Here is a 19652-nt window from a genome sequence, read left to right as displayed (position 1 = left end):
TGGGAGGAAAGAAAGAGCTAAATGGGAATGATGTAGACTTTTAAAACCTCACAAACCCACCCCAAATGACACACCTATTCTAACAATTCCACCAACTGAGGGTCAAGTGTTCCAGTATATGAGTCTATGGGGGCCGTTCTCATTTAAACCATCATGGATTATAAACAAACTCTGATTTGGAAAGCCCTACCTGCTGTGGGACCTTTAACTTGGGGTGGGGAGGCTGAAGCTAAAGACCTGGAGAACTAGCAGAATCCTGCACAAATAGTTTCTGTGGCATAAGTAGCTTCTCTGTATTTGAGCAGGAAAGGGCAAGAAGACATGCAAATAGTCTCAAAAATGCTTTAATGGGAACATGAGTGGAGATCTTCAAAAGCTTTATTCCAAGCAACAATACAAACATTGGTACTAGGAACAAGACACAGGGAATAAACACAATGTTTTTGGGAAAGAAAAAGGACAAACAATTCTTTTAGCCTAATTCTGGATTGGAAAAACCCTGTGATGATCCTCTTTAGTAGAAAAGGAGTGATAAGAATGGTTATCTAGGACTATCTAAAGATAAACCTTTAGTAGTGGATTTCACTATTTAAGGGCAACTTGAGGGAACAGCAAAAAAAAAAAAAAGGTTGCGTATATAAGATGGACAGAGGCAATACTTAAGCGACACTTACAGGATGTCTTCTGAAAGACAGCAGTAGCATCTATGAAGTCAGAGCAAATTCGTGGAGTATGATGCCCAGAACCAGGCAAATAAATCTTTTTTCTAGAATGATGTAATCAGTAGACCAAAATCAAAGAAAATATATATGACCAGGAGGAATACCTAGGAACTTGAAAAAGTTTTCAGTGTTCATTTTACATTTATATCATTGAGTGAAATAAAGACAGGGTAATATTTCTGAAACTTCTTGGAAGCGCCAAGTAGATGCGAGGTTTGCTGTTAACCATCTTTGTATTGGCCTCTGTCTGTCAATCATTTTTACCATGTGGACCAAAAACAAACAAACAAACAAACTTATAAGGGTGGCAATATAATTGAAAATAGTCCCTTTTCCTGAGTGTATTTCTGATTCAAGATAGAGAGATACCAAAGCAAGGAAGAAATGTGAGCATAATAAAAATAGATATATAAGTAAATATAGGCAGTGCTAGAAAATTATACTGTTTTTGATCAAACATTCAGGCTGACAGGAAAAAGAACAGTTACTGGATGAAGTTTCCTGATTGACTGGAATTACCACAGAGGGAAGATTCCAGGCTGAAAATATCCACATTGCAGATTAATTGTTTGTGCATGTATGACTCGCTGTGACTCAGAAGCTTGAGATTAGGTGGTTTTTCAAGAGCAATGTCTAAAATGCACAAACTTTGGCTCTAAATTTACATGCAAAGTAGGTGGCTACAATAAAAAGGAAATTTGTGCAAAGATCTGATTATTTGAATTTATGTTAGACTATGGTTTAAATAGTTATTAAAAGTTATAATTATTTGTGTAGCACCCCCAATGGCAATAAAGAAAAAAATAGTATGAGATGGATAGAGTATGTGGAAGAAAAATATGCTTTTCTTTATCTTCTTTTGTAGAAATCAGGTCATTGCTCCACTCCAGGATCATGTTCCAATTAGACAATAGAGTGAGGACATATGGTTTTGCTTTTTTTTTTGCATGGGAATGGATATGTATACAAAAACAAGCAATAATAACACTAGTCACTCAGCAAATCCCCAAAGTAGGTCCTAGATTTCTGTTCCCTTTTCTTTCATTTACAAGTCTTCTCTGATGTTTTTCCTGGACTCTTAGGTCAAGAGTACAATTTTCTGAAGATGGAGCCTGGAGAAGTGAACTCTCTTGGGGAAAGATATGATTTTGACAGTATAATGCACTACGCCAGGAACACCTTCTCAAGGTTGGAGTCTCAGGTTATAACTTTTGACTTTTAATTCCTTTTTTTATGTGACTCCCCACAAAGCTGTATTTATCTTTAGTGCTAGAACCACTTCCAAATATCACTGCCCTGGGGCAAAAAAAAATCAAGCAGAGAAGCAGTGGTAAACACTCATAGTAACAGCAGATATTCATGTAAAAGATGTTTAAAACACACTTTAATAGTTCTTACTAAAAGCATAAACTGAAAGTGATATTGAGAATGCTATAGATTGTTTAAGCAATTTTATATCCTCAAGTTATTAAATATTCAGTGAAAACAATTACCTAACCACTCAGCATGTTAAATTGGTAAAACATTATTTAATAAAACTTGAGAATTCACAAGTCAAATATGTGGTTCTTATGTTGCACGGAAATGCCATACTGTATGTTGACCTGTGTTTTAGGTTGTATGCATTCACTTTTTGAACCACTTACACCACAGATTTGGTATCAGTAGATGAAAACTCAAAGACTACTTTAGGAAGATGTCTTACTTTCATGTAGTTTGCAATAGATAGTTACACTCCAACTATCTACTTACTTATCTACTTACGATTGTGTCAGTTATAACTATCTTATTTAGAATTGTAATAAGTTTGGGTTTTGATCTACATCCTAAAGATGATTCTACTGAGTGAACAGCTCTCAGGTAAGGAAGCTGAAATTTGAACACCAGGTTCCTCCATCTCTCTCCATTCTAAATCACTGATGCTTATTTTGGAATTGCATGTCCTTTTGCTCATTAATTTTTTTTTTTACTGTTGTTATTCACCTCTGGCCATTTCACAGCTCATTTGCATCTATTTTTGTTTAAAAAAAAACAGTGTCACAAAGAAAGAACAAAGTCAAATTTATTCCTAGGTTTATTTTTCAAATGAAAATTTAAATGACAGTGTGCTATTGAGCCCTTCAATGGGAGTGCATTTTAAAACTTCCTTTATTGAAAAATTAAACCTTAAAAGGGGTTGAGTATTAGCAGCCTTTGGAAAGGGTTCTCTTCTAAAGTATATACAATAGACACATTTATTCACAGATCCATCTAGCTAAACAGAGCAACATTCAAATATTTATTGTTCCTGGAATTGGAATTTAAGTTTTGGTAAAAAATACACCCAGAAATCCGGGCTGAAATTAGAGTTATAAAATTTTATTGTAAGGTTAGAACTTGGAATTGAATTAAGTTTTCCATAGAAACAAGCAAGAAATTGATGCATGGGTCTCAGTTGAGACAAGACTTCTCTATCATGGCTCTGAGCTGAATTATTTAGAGTTAACCTGAGGTTTAGTTCTTTTTAGTCTTTGTAGACGGTGGATCTTAAGTTTGGACTGTCTGTTTCCCCTTCGTCGGTCCTTCATACATTATTTACAGCTTTCACCATGCATCAGCGATGCGCTTGCTGCCTGTGATCTGTTTCTCCCACGTTGTCTTGGTCCGTCAGCCAACTTGAATATTCTTTACCGCTTTAAAACTCTCCTATCCCTCTCCCGGCCGCTGTGACTGTATGCACACTTGCACAAGGTCACACCAACCCAGATCCGAGCGTGGACTGGGGCAGAGTCTTCTCAGGACTCCTGAGGACTGCTGGGCAGTTGATGACTGCTGGAGAGGGATGATCAGGCTTTTTTTCCAGGAGGGCGGCATCTGATGAGCTGTTCTTGGTTGAGGAGGTCACCCTACTAAACTCATGTCCATTCTGACAGTGCTAACTGGACGCACTGAGAACATGAAATTGAGAAGGAAAAGTAGTGAGGGAAGGTATGGGAGGAACTGGAGGTGAGGGAATGGGTGTGGATTTGGCCAAAACACGTTATATACATACATGAAATTCTCAAACAATAAAACCCATCCTATACATTTTCATAAAAAAATCTATATTTAAGAGGTAGTATCTAGCCATTAGAAAGATAATTATCTGATTGATCTAATTCATAATATTTTAGTTTGAATCTGTAAAGATATTGCTTAATAATATATTTAAACAAATAATTTCAGGAAGTGACAATTTTGCCAAAGTATTTGAAGTTACTGTTTTTAATTATGTTAAAACTATACAAATAAAATTTATCATTTCATCCATTTTAAGGTGTTCGCTTTAATAGTGTTAAATATATTCATTGTTAAAAAACACATCTCTAGAACTATTTATATTTCAAAATAAAAACGGTGTACCTATTAGACAGCTCTGTTTCCTTTTTTCGTTTAACCTCCCAGCAACTTCAGTATCCCTTTATTGCCAAATTCTATGAATTGAACTATTGCGGATACTTTCTGTAATTGAAATCATATGTATTTTCTCCCTTGTAACTGGCATGTTACGTTTAGGATTATCTCCTTAAGACTTATCACAGCATGATTCATTTTCACGATGCAAGTGAATAATATTATCGTGTGTGTGTGTGTGTGTGTGTGTGTGTGTGTGTGTGTGCATGAACACAGACATGCACATCAATGGACACTCGGCCTGCTAGGTCCCTGGAGTTGCTTCTGCTTTCTGGTGACCCAAGTAGCACGGCTGTGAGCAGGGTGCTCAGCCACAGCTGAGAGCTGTTCCTTTCCATTGCTTTCTCTGCCAACCCAGGAAGTTGGAATGCAAAGTCACAGGCTAATTTGAGTTTCAGGTTTTGACTTCCACCATTTTGCGACCCAGCAAGTATCGCACAGACCTCCATCCTCTCAGGCCTCCCAAGTGCCTTTTGGATTGTGTTGTCCTGGTAGTAAGAGTCAAACCAAGGGTGGGAGGACTGCAATTTTGCTTTACATCCCTCTCACACTAGACTTCTTTTACGAAGGGCAGAACTCCAGTTTGTTGAATTTGCTGTTATAAACTCAGGCCGAGAACTGTGCTTCATAAATGTTTTCTAGTGGAAGGAGGAAGTGGAGCTGAAAATGATGTTCTACGACCTGCAATGCAAGTGCAATATATTCAGTTTCACATTTTGGGGTGGAATATCTCTTTGCTTATCTCAATTTAAAGTATTTTCATTAATTAATTTAAAAGATAAAGTACAAAATCTTCTATTGTTTCTGGATTTTCCTTAAAAAATTCATGTATACACTCCAGACTTCTAAACCCTTTGAAGACTTTCCTAGCCCATTTACCATTTCTTCCGAGTTATAAATGTTTGATTTACATTGTAACATTGGCGTGTATTTTTAGTGCATTGCAGTCAGAATTTTAAATTATGTATATTAGGAAAATAGCAAGTTCTCACCACAACCTCGAGTCTAAAAGAACTCTATGTGTGGCTAATATTTAATAAGCCATCAATAACTTTTTTATCACTTACTGATTTTACCTTGAAAAAATTAAATGATATGTGCATTTGATATACATTGTCATGTATAATTGGTTATTGTTTACTCTTATTCTTTCCTCATAAGATGCAGTAATACTTACAATCTAAGAACATCTAGCTTCAGTTTTAACTAAAATTTTACTTTAACTTTTTGCCCTCGCATTGTTTGGTAACCTCAAAATTGCCTGCACTGGTGGCTATTTTATTTTTATTTTTTGTAAGAATTATTTTGCAGTCTGGTGATTTAAAGGATTCTTGGATCAATATGGGGGAATAAAACAAAAGCCACAACATCCTTTGTGGGTTATTGTCAAATGAACCTTATTTTTAAAAACATATAACACACATCTAAGGAAAAAAAAAACGTATCCTTGACTTTCTGGAAGCTAAACACCCTCACACACCCTTTCCCTGCTCTGATTAGAGGGTTTTGAAAGCCTCATATCCCACCTTAAGTTCACCCTGCTATAACTGCTGATTAAATTTGGGCAAAGTGGCCCTTAGGTTTGTTATGGCTATGTGACTTCTAATTTGGTGACTTAGGTATGATTTGCTTTTTCTTTTTCAGGGGGATGTTTCTGGACACTATCCTCCCTTCCCGTGATGACAATGGCATCCGCCCTGCAATTGGTCAACGGACCCGCTTAAGCAAAGGAGATATTGCACAAGCAAGAAAGCTGTATCGATGCCCAGGTACTGAACAACAGACACAGGAGACCTGTATGTGTCCCTGAGCGTCTCCAGATAATCAGGCCTAGATTTCCTCAACGGCTCTCCTGTCTGTCTCTATGCCTCGCAAATAGCATGCATGTTCCAAATTCAACAACTTAAATGAATATAAAGAACCTTTAGAATATGTATAGCTGTAAACTGAAACAAGCTGCCAGACATCAGAAAAGCACCAAATAGAGTTGCTGACAGTTATTAAATAGTCAGACAATTTTGCAGTCAAATGCTGTGTCCTTGCCAACGTTAAGAAGAATAGTCTTACTTTCACAATCAGATTCTGGGAGATGCGAAAGGGGCTTGATAGGTAAGAGGACTGTACTCACATAAATGTCTGAGCAGGCTGTGTGTGTGTGTGTGTGTCTGTAGGCCCAGCATTGAGGGGGGACAAGAGACAGATGGATTCAAGTTTGCAGGACAGCCAGTGTAGATGTAACTAGCCGACGTGCAACCATGTCAGAAGAGAAGCCCAAGGAGGGAGTGAAGACAGAGAATGAGAAAGAGAGAGAGAGAGAGTGAGAGAGAGAGAGAGAGAGCAAGTATAGCCACAAGTTCTGCCTAAGAGCTTGAATCCAGCCACGTGTTCCCGCTTGAGCCTAGTCAAGCCTTGGCTCTAACTTCCTTAAGCTCCAACCACGTGCATTGGCTTTACAGGCAGGGGCCCTGTTCGGCAGGGCAGGCCTGAGTTGTCTGTAGCACCGGCTTTAAGCAAGTAGCTCAAGGTTAGTCCGGCCTGAGGCCAAGCCGACCTGGGCCTGGCTAGCTCAGTCGGTAGAGCATGAGACTCTTAATCTCAGGGTCATGGGTTTGTGCCCCACGTTGGGTGCCAAATGTAGATGTAACTAACCATCTTATCAAATAAGAAACACAGAGCCGATTCAGAGAAGAAAGCCAAGAGGTCAGAGCTAAGAGCCTTACCCTTTCTGCTTCAGCCAAGAGCTCTCCGAAAAAAGGGGCCTGCTTCCTGTGTGTATGTCTTTATATAGTCTAGCTGTTCTGTCTTCTCATTGGTTGTAAACCCAAACACATGACTGCCTCTCTAGAGACTTCCAGGTCTTCTATGGTTGGTATTGAGATTAAAGGTGTGTGTCTCCAATGCCGGCTGTATCCTTGAACACACAGAGATCTACCTAGCTCTGTCTACCAAGTGCTGGGATTAAAGGCGTGAGCCACCACCGCCACGCTCTTGCTATGGCTCTAATAGCTCTGACCCCTGGGCAACTTTATTTATTAACATACAATTAAAATCACATTTCAGTACAAGTAAAATACCACCATAAGCCAGCCCATCCACTCAGGAGTTTCTGATACAGTGAAAGGCCTTGTCTCAAGGCAATAGGTGGAGGGAAATTGGTAGAAGAAAATGTCTGGTGTCTTCCTCTTGACTTCTCTATATTTACATGGGTAGAACCCACACACTCATATGGATGCATCATTCCAGTACTCCTCCGTAGTCAGATTTTGAAATATCTGTATTTGAAAGACCATTATCAACAGAACATAAATTAAAATTTTTATTAGTAAGGATTTATACTACAAAATGTAAATATTAACCATGTTACTAGGGATCTGTCAAATAAAATTGGTTAGGATGCCTAATGAAAGTTCTTAATTAGAATGCACTGATGCACTGGGTATGGTGGAGCACACCTTTCATCCCAGCACTCAAGAAGCAGAGGCAGGCAGATATCTATGAGTTCGAGGCCAGCCTGGTCTACAGAGCAAGTTCCAGGACAGCCATAGCTGTTACACAAAGAAACCCTGTCTCAACCCCCGACTCCCCTAAAAAAGTGTCCTAATGGAATCATGGAACACCAGTGCCTTGATGGAACAAGAAAAGAACCCTCTGTAATCCAAACTAGAAAGTTTTAGATTGCATGTACCTCTTGTATATCTCATCTTAGTCTCTAACATTGTCAAAGAAGCATGTTTGATGCTTAGAAAGCTTTCCTCAGATTGCTTGTTGAAGGCTCTCTTACTCAAGTATGGATTTGTTGAATATACTTCTGGAAACTGGACTGATGATTAAACTCACAAATAGTCATATAGCTCAGGAAAGTTTCAGTTGGCTTCTATAGTAATAATTTTTGCAGAAAATTGAGGATTGATAGATACATTAATCAAAATTTTATGACACAACATTAAAAAACTATTCATATACTAAATTATTGAGGGGCTCTTACATTGTCTGCCATGACTTCTGGAGTTGGTCATGGATGCTTTCTTTCTAGGAAATATAAGAGTATAAGTTGGTTGATTTACAAAATTAAATCGTGCTCATGGACATATGGCATAGACTCTTTGAAAAAATTGAAAACTAGAATACAAAAAAAGGAAAAAAAACCTAGAGTACAAGCAAGAAAAAAGTGAATTGGTTGACTAATCCCAGGGAATGGCTAGGAGGTTTATAATTCAGTAGAGCTAATTAATGACACTAATTCACTGATTTGAAACAATAGAGTTTATTGGACCTTTTCTAAGACAAGAGGTTTCATTTGTCAAAATCAGATTTTCTGGAGGAAAATTTTAAGAATGCTCCTACAAATTTTGTTGTAATAAGTTTCTTAAAATATATATTAAATATATAGGTTTCTTAAAATATATATTAAAGTAAATGCTCAAGAGATTTATTTTTTTGGTTTTTTTTTTTCCAAGACAGGGTTTCTCTGTGTAGCTTTGCGCCTTTCCTGGAACTCACTCGGTAGCCCAGGCTGGCCTCGAACTCACAGAGATCCGCCTGGCTCTGCCTCCCAAGTGCTGGGATTAAAGGCGTGCGCCACCACCGCCCGGCTGGAGATTTATATAGTTACAATTTAAACCCGTACTTATAACCTTGTGCATCTTAATCATTCAATATTGAAAGCAAACTTTAATATTTAATATTTTTATTATAAACATAGCTATCTGCTTATCTAATTTTCACTTGTACTGAAAATTATTCTACTTAATGTCATATTAATTAATTAATTTCATGATCATTAAGTAAGATTTATATTTGAATGAATGCCCTTTAAAATGTCTTATAATCTTGTGGCACAGGACTGGAATCCCTGATATTAGGAGGCTGAAACAAGAGAATCACAAAGTCAGAACATGTCTGGGCAGAGGTGTAGCTCAATGTCAGCATGGGAAACTTGGTGAGGCACCCATTTAAAAAAAGATGCAAGCTGGAGATTTAGATCAGTGGTAGAAGACTGAATTAGCATGTCAAGGCCCTAGATTCAATCAAGATACTGAAATAAGCTGATAAAAGCATAAATGGAAATTGCATATGTGCATATGGCATTATTTTATTCTCATATTTGTCATTAATTTCATAGCAAAGATTTTAGAAGACAATGACACTAGTGTGACAGAAGCTTGTGGACAAACCTAATTAGCCTTTTGACATTTGATATATTATATAGTTAATAACAGTCAAAATGGGTAGTTTATGTATGAAACTACTTTGCATGTTTCTCTAGACAACATGCATGTATATATCACACTTGCAATCACATTTGAGATGCATTTGAATGTAGAATTATAGAGACATCATTAAGAATTGGAAGTAAATTTGTGACACTATGATTACCATCCTGTCCTCCTTACATATTTAAGTTATTCCTATTCATATGAATTATAATTAGATGTAGCTTCCACTTGTGAGTTCACTAGGGTACACTCTATAAATGAAGCACAACTGATAGTTTTGATGAACGCGGTAAGATCAATTGTTCATGCAAGCTGCTGTGGGTTTTTAAGGCTGTGTGAAAAGGGAGTTGCCCCTCACAGCTCTTGTATCACAAGGGACAAGACATATGTCAAATTACACAATCTTACCGAGTTTGCCTTATTCTCACTCTCTTGTTAAAACTGTATTGGTGAATAAAGCCAACAAAAAATATCCGGCTACTTTTTACACAAACATTTGTTTTTTCCAGTCAGTTTTCCTCCAAAGGTCTATTAGGTCTGTCTACAGGTTATAGGACAATTTCGTTGAGTTAAAGAAAAATGCTTGAAGTGAGCACTACTCAGGTAAAGTGGGTAGTTGGAGACACAAGGCTGTGGCTTTTACGGTCTATGATAATCGTACTCTCTTTCAAAAGGATAAGTTCCTAGTAAACTGGCAGCAAACATCATTGCTTCCTCCTACAGAATACAGAAAATAGTTTAAAATATTCAAACAGTATACACAAATTAGTGTAATCTGATTTTATAGTAGTACATATTGAATCCATGCCTTGTATTTATTGTATTTATACACACACGCGCGCGAGCGCGCACACACTCACATACACACACATTAGTACATGGCACTTTAATTACCTCTGTACAGCCATTGCATATTCATCATAAAAAAGGTTAATGTAACAGCAGAATTTGATTTTTTTTTTTTTTTTTTTTGGGTTTTTCGAGACAGGGTTTCTCTGTGTAGCTTTGCGCCTTTCCTGGAACTCACTTGGTAGTCCAGGCTGGCCTCGAACTCACAGAGATCCGCCTGGCTCTGCCTCCCAAGTGCTGGGATTAAAGGCGTGCGCCACCACCGCCCGGCCAGAATTTGATTTTTAAAGGATGAGTTTCTTAGAGTTTAGAATTATTTTCACTCCGATTTCTTGCTCTTAGTTTTAGAGACAGGTGAAAAGTCTTTGTATTATTGCGTGAAGAATGAACGTGATTCTTTACGTCCCAACAACCCTGCCGATGTAATACACTCATTTTTGGCCATATCATAGATCCTGATGAGGGCTGTGAGACAGGAGGCTAGGGATACTCAACACTGCAATTGGGAGATTTCCGAGCTCTATCACCCAAAGGCCTGATGACTTGCTATTCTTCCAAACACTGAGAATTCTTAATGGACACGCAATGTTGACTACTATTATTATTCCCCTTGTCTTCTATACTGTCAGGATAAAAATTGGCCACTTAGGGCTGGAGGGTTGGGTCTCTGTGGCTAATTTTCATCTTACCTTTATTCCAGTCATTGCCAGTTGGTCCACAGGCAAGTGTGTTTAGCACATGTGGCTTACAGCATGCCTGGCCTTAGTAAATTATGCATTTTCTCTACTTGTTTCTCCCTCTGAGCCCCTTTTCTTATCATTCTCCTATTTTCAGATATATTCTCTTCATTTCTGTAATCTTAGGGTTATTTTACTTTCTTTCTAAAATGATTAATTGAAGTTTTTGGTTACAGGCAATAATTCTTTGCATGCATTTTGTCTTCATTTCTTTCTGTAATCCTATAGCCATTTTGCTTATAATATTAACACTGATATTTTCTTAGAGAATTTCCCTCAGTTAAGTCAGTGAAGTATTTGAGCTCTCTGTTACTATAACAAATACTTCAAATAATCATTTAATGAAGATTAAGAATTTAATTTATGACATTGAGGTTCCAGCCCATGGTCAACTGCCCTCACGGCTTTTGAGATGGTGGCAGGGCAGGTCTTCCTAGCAGAAGTGTGTGACAGAGCACACCTTCTGCCCTGAAGAGGGGGCTGGGGTCCTCTTCTATGAGTACCTATGTCTTCAGGATCTGACCATTTTCTAGCAGGAATCCTATGGGATAAAGTCTTTGCCATATGGGACTTTGAGAAAGTACTGTACTCTGAACCCTAGGACCAAATAACATAGGAAAGTCATGAAAAATATAAAATAGATATCCTAATTAGTTTTTGAATGTTTTGAATGCCTTTTATCATGTGAGAAGGCCTATGTGTTCATACAACAATACAAATATATGAATAATATATGTTCACAAGTTTATATGTTTCTAATTTTTTATGCAAAGAGCATACGTGTATAATGCATGTGCATACAGACTTATATTTATGTGAAAGTTATAGGGATAGAGGGCCTTCCTAATATACTTGTGATTTGATTACTACAAATTTTGAATGGTTTTAACATTTTTAATCTTAAAATTAACAAAAACCCCTTTCCCATTTCATACATTTTTGTACTTTTGTGATTTTCCAAGATTCAGGTAGATTATTTTGTAATTGCACACACGTGTGCATGCATGCACACATACACACACACACACACACACACACACACACACACACACACACACACACTTCTTACCTAAAATACATTGACAACACATATGAACAACATTAATTCTTCTCCCACTTTTTCATGAATTCATTTATTCTTCTACCCAGAACACTTCTCCTCATCCAGTGGGCAGTAACACACCCTGTCCAATAGCCCAAGCCAGAATTCTAGAGAGATTCTCACTTCTCTTCTTCTTCCTCTCCATTTCTGCACAGTCATCTGGCTCTCGGATTCCTGCTCTTAGTCTGCAGCTGTGCATTCACATGTGGGTTCAAGCCTCTCATTGCATTAATAGTAGCCAATCTTCAGTTGACCTTCTCCCATTATCTTTGTGTCTTCTGTTCTCCGGCATTGCTGCTGTCCAAGGGACATTCAAAATGCAAATCATTCTTCTCACATCTTGAAGACAAAGGTTAATTTCCCTTTCAAGCTATCTTCTCCCAAACTTGTCCCATTTCTCTTCTCAGCCTCTTCAAAGGCATTTCTGCTATCAACTTGCCTCTCACTGTTTCCTTCTCCCCTTAGAACTATGACGTCATTCCCTTTGGCATCTTAATCCATTGAGAGCGTTGAAAATTGCCAACTCTTTAAATCTTCCCAGGTCAACTATCCCTGCTCTCCATTTCCCTATAGTTGCAGAAACACTGACTGTGGCCCTCTTATCTTAATCTCATAATTGTTACTTTACCTGTTAATTCCCACACTAGACTATGAGCTCTCCCAGGAACTCATTGATGTTAAAACATGCTGTAAATTAGGTGCTCATTGATATGAATGAATGAGCCAGCTTCACTATGTGAAAGCTACTGTATCGGATGTTGCAGACACAGGGAAGAAAATACAAATATAGACTCAAGTAACACTACATGGGAGGGGAATCCCCTGGGGAACAAATGCAAACATCGTCTCTTGTAGACAGCCTCAAACTTACTTCACAGCTGAGGATGGCGGAAGCTTTGATCTTCCTGCCTCTCTCACCCATGGTTTAGGTCTACACACATGTAGGGACGTATTTGGTTTTTGTGGACAGGGCTTCAAGAGCTCTAGGCAAGCGCTTCACTCACTCAGCTGTGTATGCAGTCATTAACATCTTTTTTGAGAAACATTTATGATAAAAAAAAACCCAAAATTTTAAAATTTGAAGGAAAATGGATAATTTAAAGGCATTAAGGGACCCTAAGTTGTTAAATAAAATTTTATTATTTAGAGACTTATGCTTTTTATTACCTGAGTAAAAATATAAATTTATTCCTACAAAATTTGGAGAAGGGGAGATTTTGATATTTTTTGGAAACTTTAGACATTTGACAGGAGGACAACTATTTGTAGAAGAATAAATAGTCCATTGTAAGTTTAGCCTCATTATTAAAAGAGATGAGACTATAATTTCTAAAAAATACTCCATTTTATAGTATCAAATTAGAATTTTTATATTGAAGGAGGATGTATATGGAATATCTAATTCAAATGTGAGTGGGTCATATGATAAAGATTTTTATTTTTAATGTTTGATTTTATTGGGACACTGATCATAATATTTTTTTGGGGGGGATTTTGCACAATTTTCCAATCCTAATTATTCTGAGATGCTGAGGCTGAAAGATTGCAAATTCAAATCTTTTCTGGGCTCAGAATGAGTTCAAGGCCAGCCTTGCCACTCGTTAGAAAAAGATACAGCTCAGTGATAGAGTGTTTGCCCTGTATGCCCAAGGGCCCAGGTTCACACTCCAGCACTACAACAAAAATGTATCTCATTATAGTTCATTGTTTTCATTTTCCCAATTATTACTGAAGCAGTCACTGTCATCCCCACATATACATCCATACTCTCATCCCTCAGTCTTCCTAATTATAAGTGGAAGTATTTAAGGTGTAAAAAGATGTCACGTCCTTTTCTTTTACCCCAACAAAACAACTGTATGAGATCTGATTAGCAATGTAGATGTTTCTAAGGCAAGAAAACTGGTTGAAAGCTTTTGAAATTTGCTGTTATTTTGAGATTACTAAGTAACAAGATTGGAATTAAAATTGTCTCGAAAAACCAAAAAAAAAAAAAAAATTGTCTTCTCATCCCTGTATTTGTTGTTAATGGACGAGTATTTGAATAAATCGTACCATCTGTCATTTTCTCCCCCATTCTTTAAATGATGCCATTTTGAGACAGGGTGTCACTCTGTAGCTTAAGTTGGCATCCAACCCAAGGTACTTTTTCTGCCTCAGGCTGAGAGAGCTGAGATTGCAGTTGTGAGCTACCATACCAGCCAAAGTTTGATTTCTATATTTGAGCATAAATCAATCAAGGGTGTGGTAGGTCGAGACTGTGAGCAGAAGACAGTGGTGTTTATTGAAAAATAATTTCAAATGCTGAGTAAAGCCTCAGCTGAAAGGCTTTTACATTCTTCCATTGCGATCAAGCTGTAATTTATAGAATGATAACTTCAAAATTATGTTATATTTTGGTTTATATTTTAGGAGAATCTATTTTTTTTAGTCAGAACAGTATAGTTTGTATAGATTTGTGGATCAGATTTTCTATTGTTTTAATTCTACTGTAGGAAATATAACCTATGTTTCATTTTGACTAGGAGAGGCTCTGAGTTGCCATGGAATTTCTATATAAAAAGTGGAGAAATATAATTTTTTCATAAAACACATTCAACTGCCCAATTGTCTTCTAGGTCTCCTTGCAACAAAGCATGTCTCAAGGACCCTAGGTTGTTCAGTAACCATATTAAATTGTGTTTCTGACCTTGAGCATTTTCATTTTATTCTATGATTCTTTTTATCTGTCTTGCTCGTCAGAAGCAGCACTGCTCACTCCTACTTTGTTGTGCAAACTTAGTATCTGTTTTGCTGATGATATAAATATTTATATCGTTGCAGACAGGTTTTATGGCTCTGTTTTACATTTTCAGAGTCATTATCTTTCTTTATTTAACACAAGATATGCAGAGTCATTTATAATTGATGGAGCATTTGATGAGATGAGACTTCACATGCTGAGAGTTGAGCCTGAGATCCTGGGAATGTCTCAGCTTTGAGGGCAGCATCCTTTGGGGGGGGGGGGAGGAGACACTGTGCTTTCACATGATTGAATGAAGGTTGTAAAGATGGTTGGCTGAAGTGGGGAAGAAATTCTTTTCTTTTCGAGACAGGGTTTCTCTGTGTAACAGCCTTGACTGTCCTTGAACTCACTCTGTAGATTAGGCTGGCCTCGAACTCACAGAGAGCCGCCTGCCCCTGCCTCCCTAGTGCTGGGATTAGAGGCATGTGCCACCACTGCTGAGTGGGGAAGAAATTCTTTTTTTTTTTTTTTTTTTTTTTTTTAAACAGTTTTTTTTTTTTTTTTGATTTATTTATTTATTATGTATACAGAAGAGGGCGCCAGATCTCATTACAGATGGTTGTGAGCCACCAAGTGGTTGCTGGGAATTGAACTCAGGACCTCTGGAAGAGCAGTCGGTGCTCTTAACCTCTGAGCCATCTCTCCAGCCCGGGGAAGAAATTCTTAAAGACTCAAATAAATCCATCCAGAATCACAGGGTGCATTGCATGCCCCTTGCAAAAGTCGTGGGAAAAATAATGGGATTGTGTTCATTGGTGTACAGCAAGTCTTGAAACCCTGTAGCTGACAATTTACAATTTCATGTGATTATCTATTTCCAAAGAATAATACAAACTTAGAAAGAGAAAACTATTTAATCACTCTTCTGGAAATCTTTACATATTAGTGAAGAAGTGAAAAATAAAAAGCAGAGAAACTATATTATAGAACATTCTAGAAAATGAGTATTTTCTGTGATGATGCTTAAAGATTTATTTATTTTTATTTTAGGTGTGTGAGTGTTTTGCCTACATGTATGCGTATGCATGTGAGTGCCTGGTACTCACAAAGACCAGAAGCGGGCATCAGACCCATGAACTGCAGTTCAGAGGATTGTGAGCCACGGTGTGGGTGCTGTAGACTTAACCTATGTCCTCTGCAAGAATAACAAGTGTTCTTAATCATTGAGCCATCGTTCCTACCTCTTCATAATATTTTTCTTTTTTATTATGAATTATTGTATATGACATTTTTATATTATCTTTATTGGATATTTACTAGTTATCATTTAAGAATTTTAAAATATTAGCATAATACATAATTTTACTTTGAAATTACTATTTAAAGTTGCCACAATTCACTGTTAAATATAGACTTCATTCACATTGATTATATTCATAGAAAGGAAAGGAAAGTTTCTTGTGGTTCCAGTAACACAAACATAGATAGGTCTTCTCCAGCTTGAATGAATGTGGATGTCCTTGAAACTGCCCACTGTAAGAATGAATGAGAGAAGTTCCCATGAAGGCAACTTTATATATGCTAAATTATTTATTGCTTCTTGTCTGGTTTTATGGTTATCTTTAGTGACACCAGTAAGCATGCTGAAGTTCTCTAAGAGAGACATAAAAAGAAATTCATTTCTCAGGGTACTCAGTCTGGGGCAGGGCATGGCGATGCATTCCTGAAGTCCCAGGACTCTGGAGGCTGCAGTTGGAAGGCCTGGCGTTAGAGGTCAGCACTGGCTACAGAAAGAAAATAAGAAAGAAAAAGAAAAGAAACAAAAATACATATTACTATCTAACACTCTTTTTATTGTGTTCATGGCTTTCATAATGATTAGTAAATAATTTCATGCCTTTTCCCCTTCAGCATGTGGAGAAACCCTCCAAGAATCCAGTGGCAACCTTTCCTCCCCAGGATTCCCAAATGGCTACCCTTCCTACACACACTGCATCTGGAGAGTGTCTGTGACCCCAGGAGAAAAGGTAGTCAATGCCCTCAGGAGTCCCCTCCAGCCTCCTCTAAGTAAAACATTTCCCAAGCTTTAAACTGTATGTTGCTTGTTGTTTATTTACCGTTATTGTTCATTATTATTATTTTGCTATGCTGGAAATTGAACCCAGAGCTTCAAATGTACTAGGCACACACTTTACCAATGACGTGCAGCTACAGCTTTCTTCCGTTTTTTATTTTGAGGTGGGTCTTTATAACTTGCCCAACCTGTCTTTAAGTCTGTAGTCCAGGCTGGCCTTTAATTCATAATCCCTCTGCCTCAGCCTGTCACACAGCTGAGTCTAAAGCTGGGATTGTATTATCAGGCACGGCTTTATTTTTGTTTCATTCTTCAACTATTCAATTAAAATGGAAATTGCTCAAATTTGAAGTTTCTGGAAACCTTAATTTAAAATATTTAGAATGCTTTAGAATGGTTGATACATTATAAATCATGTAATCAGATGCAATGAAATTCACTTGAAAGCTATGAGACAATTAAATTCCCATATTTTAAAATGTAAAAAAAAATAATAATAATAAAAGTGTCCACGTTAGCCAAGAAGAACTCACAAGGAAAACTAGAAACTATTTGAAACTACAGTCTAATAAAAATCTTGAATACCAAGCCTATAAAATGCAGCTAAAACAGTAATTAGCAGGAAATTAACAGAATAAAATGAAAATAAAATGGCAGGAAGTCTGAACAAAGTTCCAAATAGTAAGAGACTGGTTTTCAAAAGGAAAATAGATGAAAAGAGATCAAGAAAGATTAATAATGGAGAAAGACACTTTCTAAAGAGATGATCATAAACACATGATTTGGAAACAAAATGAGCATAAGTGTGTATTTTGAACATCATGTCCATACTTAAATTGTGCAATTGTGGTTATTTTTAAATATTTTTTTTATTTCTTTAAAAAAGCAAAGAAACCTCAGGATCAAATGGCCTTCAACTGTGAGTTCCTCCCAATAGTTATTTTCAGAGGACACATAAAGAAAATATCCTATCTACTAACATCAATGTTAATATGGACAGTGAAGAAAGGGATTCCTATTCCCCCAAATCAGATGAAACTAGGGGCGTAAAATTCCCACTCTAGTTGCAGAAACAAATTCAGATGCTTGTATGTGTACATAAATGTACTTGTGTGTCTATATGTACTGTGTAGATACAACCTGCTAATGTTCATTTGACCCAGGGAACAATTCTATTAATGATTTTAAAACAACAGTAAACCCCGGGCAAAGAAAGCAGAGAAGATATTTCCTAATTATTATTACAAATTCCATTCTTATTATGGAAATTTAAAAATTATTTATTTTCAGACAGGTAGAAAATGGAACTATAGTATATTTCCATTTTTTAAAAAATATTGATCTTAGGAAATTATAGCCTGCATATTAAGGCAAAAGAATGAAAATAAATATATAAAAATAAAAAAGAAAGTAAGAGTTCTTTGTTATATTAGTCTTGTTAAGTTATTGAATTAAAAATAGGTAAGAAATGGAATCAATGAACGTATTGATTCCTGGATTCTGTGTTAAAAAACAAACTTCATGCTTGTAATTGTCATAATAGTGACTGTTTTATTATTTATTAACATTTAATTTAGTAATTAGTATTAATTTAATTTAATCTCTACAAGTTATTGTTTGAAATTTGTCTCCTTAATTCACACAGAATTACTTAAACATCCCCATTAAATGTTGCATTTTTGGCTCTTCCTAGAGCCAAATTTTAAGAAATAGCATAGATACGGAGCTGTCCGGGGTCTTATGACAGTCACAGCAAAAATTCTTTGAAAAAGTACTTATGGAATAAAAATAATTTTTCTCACAAAAAGTTACTGACTCATTATGTGAGTGCCCTCATAGTTCATATAGTTATTTGTTCTTTAATTATTACATGTCTGTTGTAATAAGGTTATATGTTTTGGTCACTTTCTGTGTAGTTTATTTTAATGAGCCCCATTCCATGTTATAAAAACCACACAACTATTTTCTTTGTGTTTTTTTAGGATAGTTTTGCAAGTATCTTTGTCTGGCCTGGCATTCACTGTGTAGCACAGGCTAGCCTTGACATCATGGTAACTCTCTTGCTTACAAATGCTGCAATTATATGTCTGTGTTATCCAAGTGACTATAGTTTTTAAAAAGATCTTCTAGAATTTGAAAAGTTTTGGAGCAAGAGTAATAAAATTAATCAAAATACAATAATGACTAATTGGCATTTCCCCCTTCAAATCTTGTTTTAAAGGCCTCATACCATTAGTTTTCAAAATTAATTCACTGTTCTTATTTCATTACCAATAAAACTGTTTTCCAAAATTTCTCAAGAGAAATCAACAAATGTATTATCTTTTATCTTATTTTTCTTTATATTATTTATGATAACAGGTAGATACATTAAATTGTTACAAACAGGCAGTGAAGAATATTAATTCATTTTCAGGAATATGTGATTTTTTTAATCCTTCTGAACTGCTAAGTTTGTATCAGTCATTTTGAGAATATAGTTTTCCAACACAAACAATGGAGACTGCAGTGTCTCTCAAGTCTATTTCATCTTAATCCCAGCAACCAGATACCGCATATTTTGGTTATTATTATACTAAAATTACTTTGCCTCATTATTTTTCTCAACCTAAAATTTTTAAGCAGCCCCTTACCTTCTAATTATACAATGTGCTTTCCAGCATTCTTTTCTTATTGCTTTCTCTTTTAATCTTCATTGTATGAAACAGTTTCTGCCTGGTGTGACCTTGGCCAATACCAATATTTATAAAGAATAATCTCTGCTTTAAAAATAGACTGTGTTCAATGATGCCTGT

The 19652-nt window shown here is 36.5% G+C and overlaps 1 protein-coding gene across 1 annotated transcript in view; it reads left to right on the top strand.

Moving 5' to 3' along the window:
* Positions 1–19652, top strand: part of Tll1 (tolloid like 1) — a 183510-nt gene that overhangs the window by 103592 nt on the left and 60266 nt on the right. The window contains exons 7-9 of the mRNA XM_052752355.1: positions 1805–1910; positions 5799–5923; positions 16695–16810. Coding sequence (XP_052608315.1) covers positions 1805–1910; positions 5799–5923; positions 16695–16810 — 347 coding nt within the window. The remainder of the gene's footprint in view (positions 1–1804; positions 1911–5798; positions 5924–16694; positions 16811–19652) is intronic.

Source organism: Peromyscus californicus, unplaced genomic scaffold (assembly GCF_007827085.1).
Source record: "Peromyscus californicus insignis strain IS unplaced genomic scaffold, ASM782708v3 Scaffold_23__1_contigs__length_62951481, whole genome shotgun sequence".
In the NCBI taxonomy this organism is placed as follows: Eukaryota; Metazoa; Chordata; class Mammalia; order Rodentia; family Cricetidae; genus Peromyscus; species Peromyscus californicus.
Note: the sequence above shows the minus strand (reverse complement) of the source record. Positions and strands in the feature narration are given on the sequence as shown.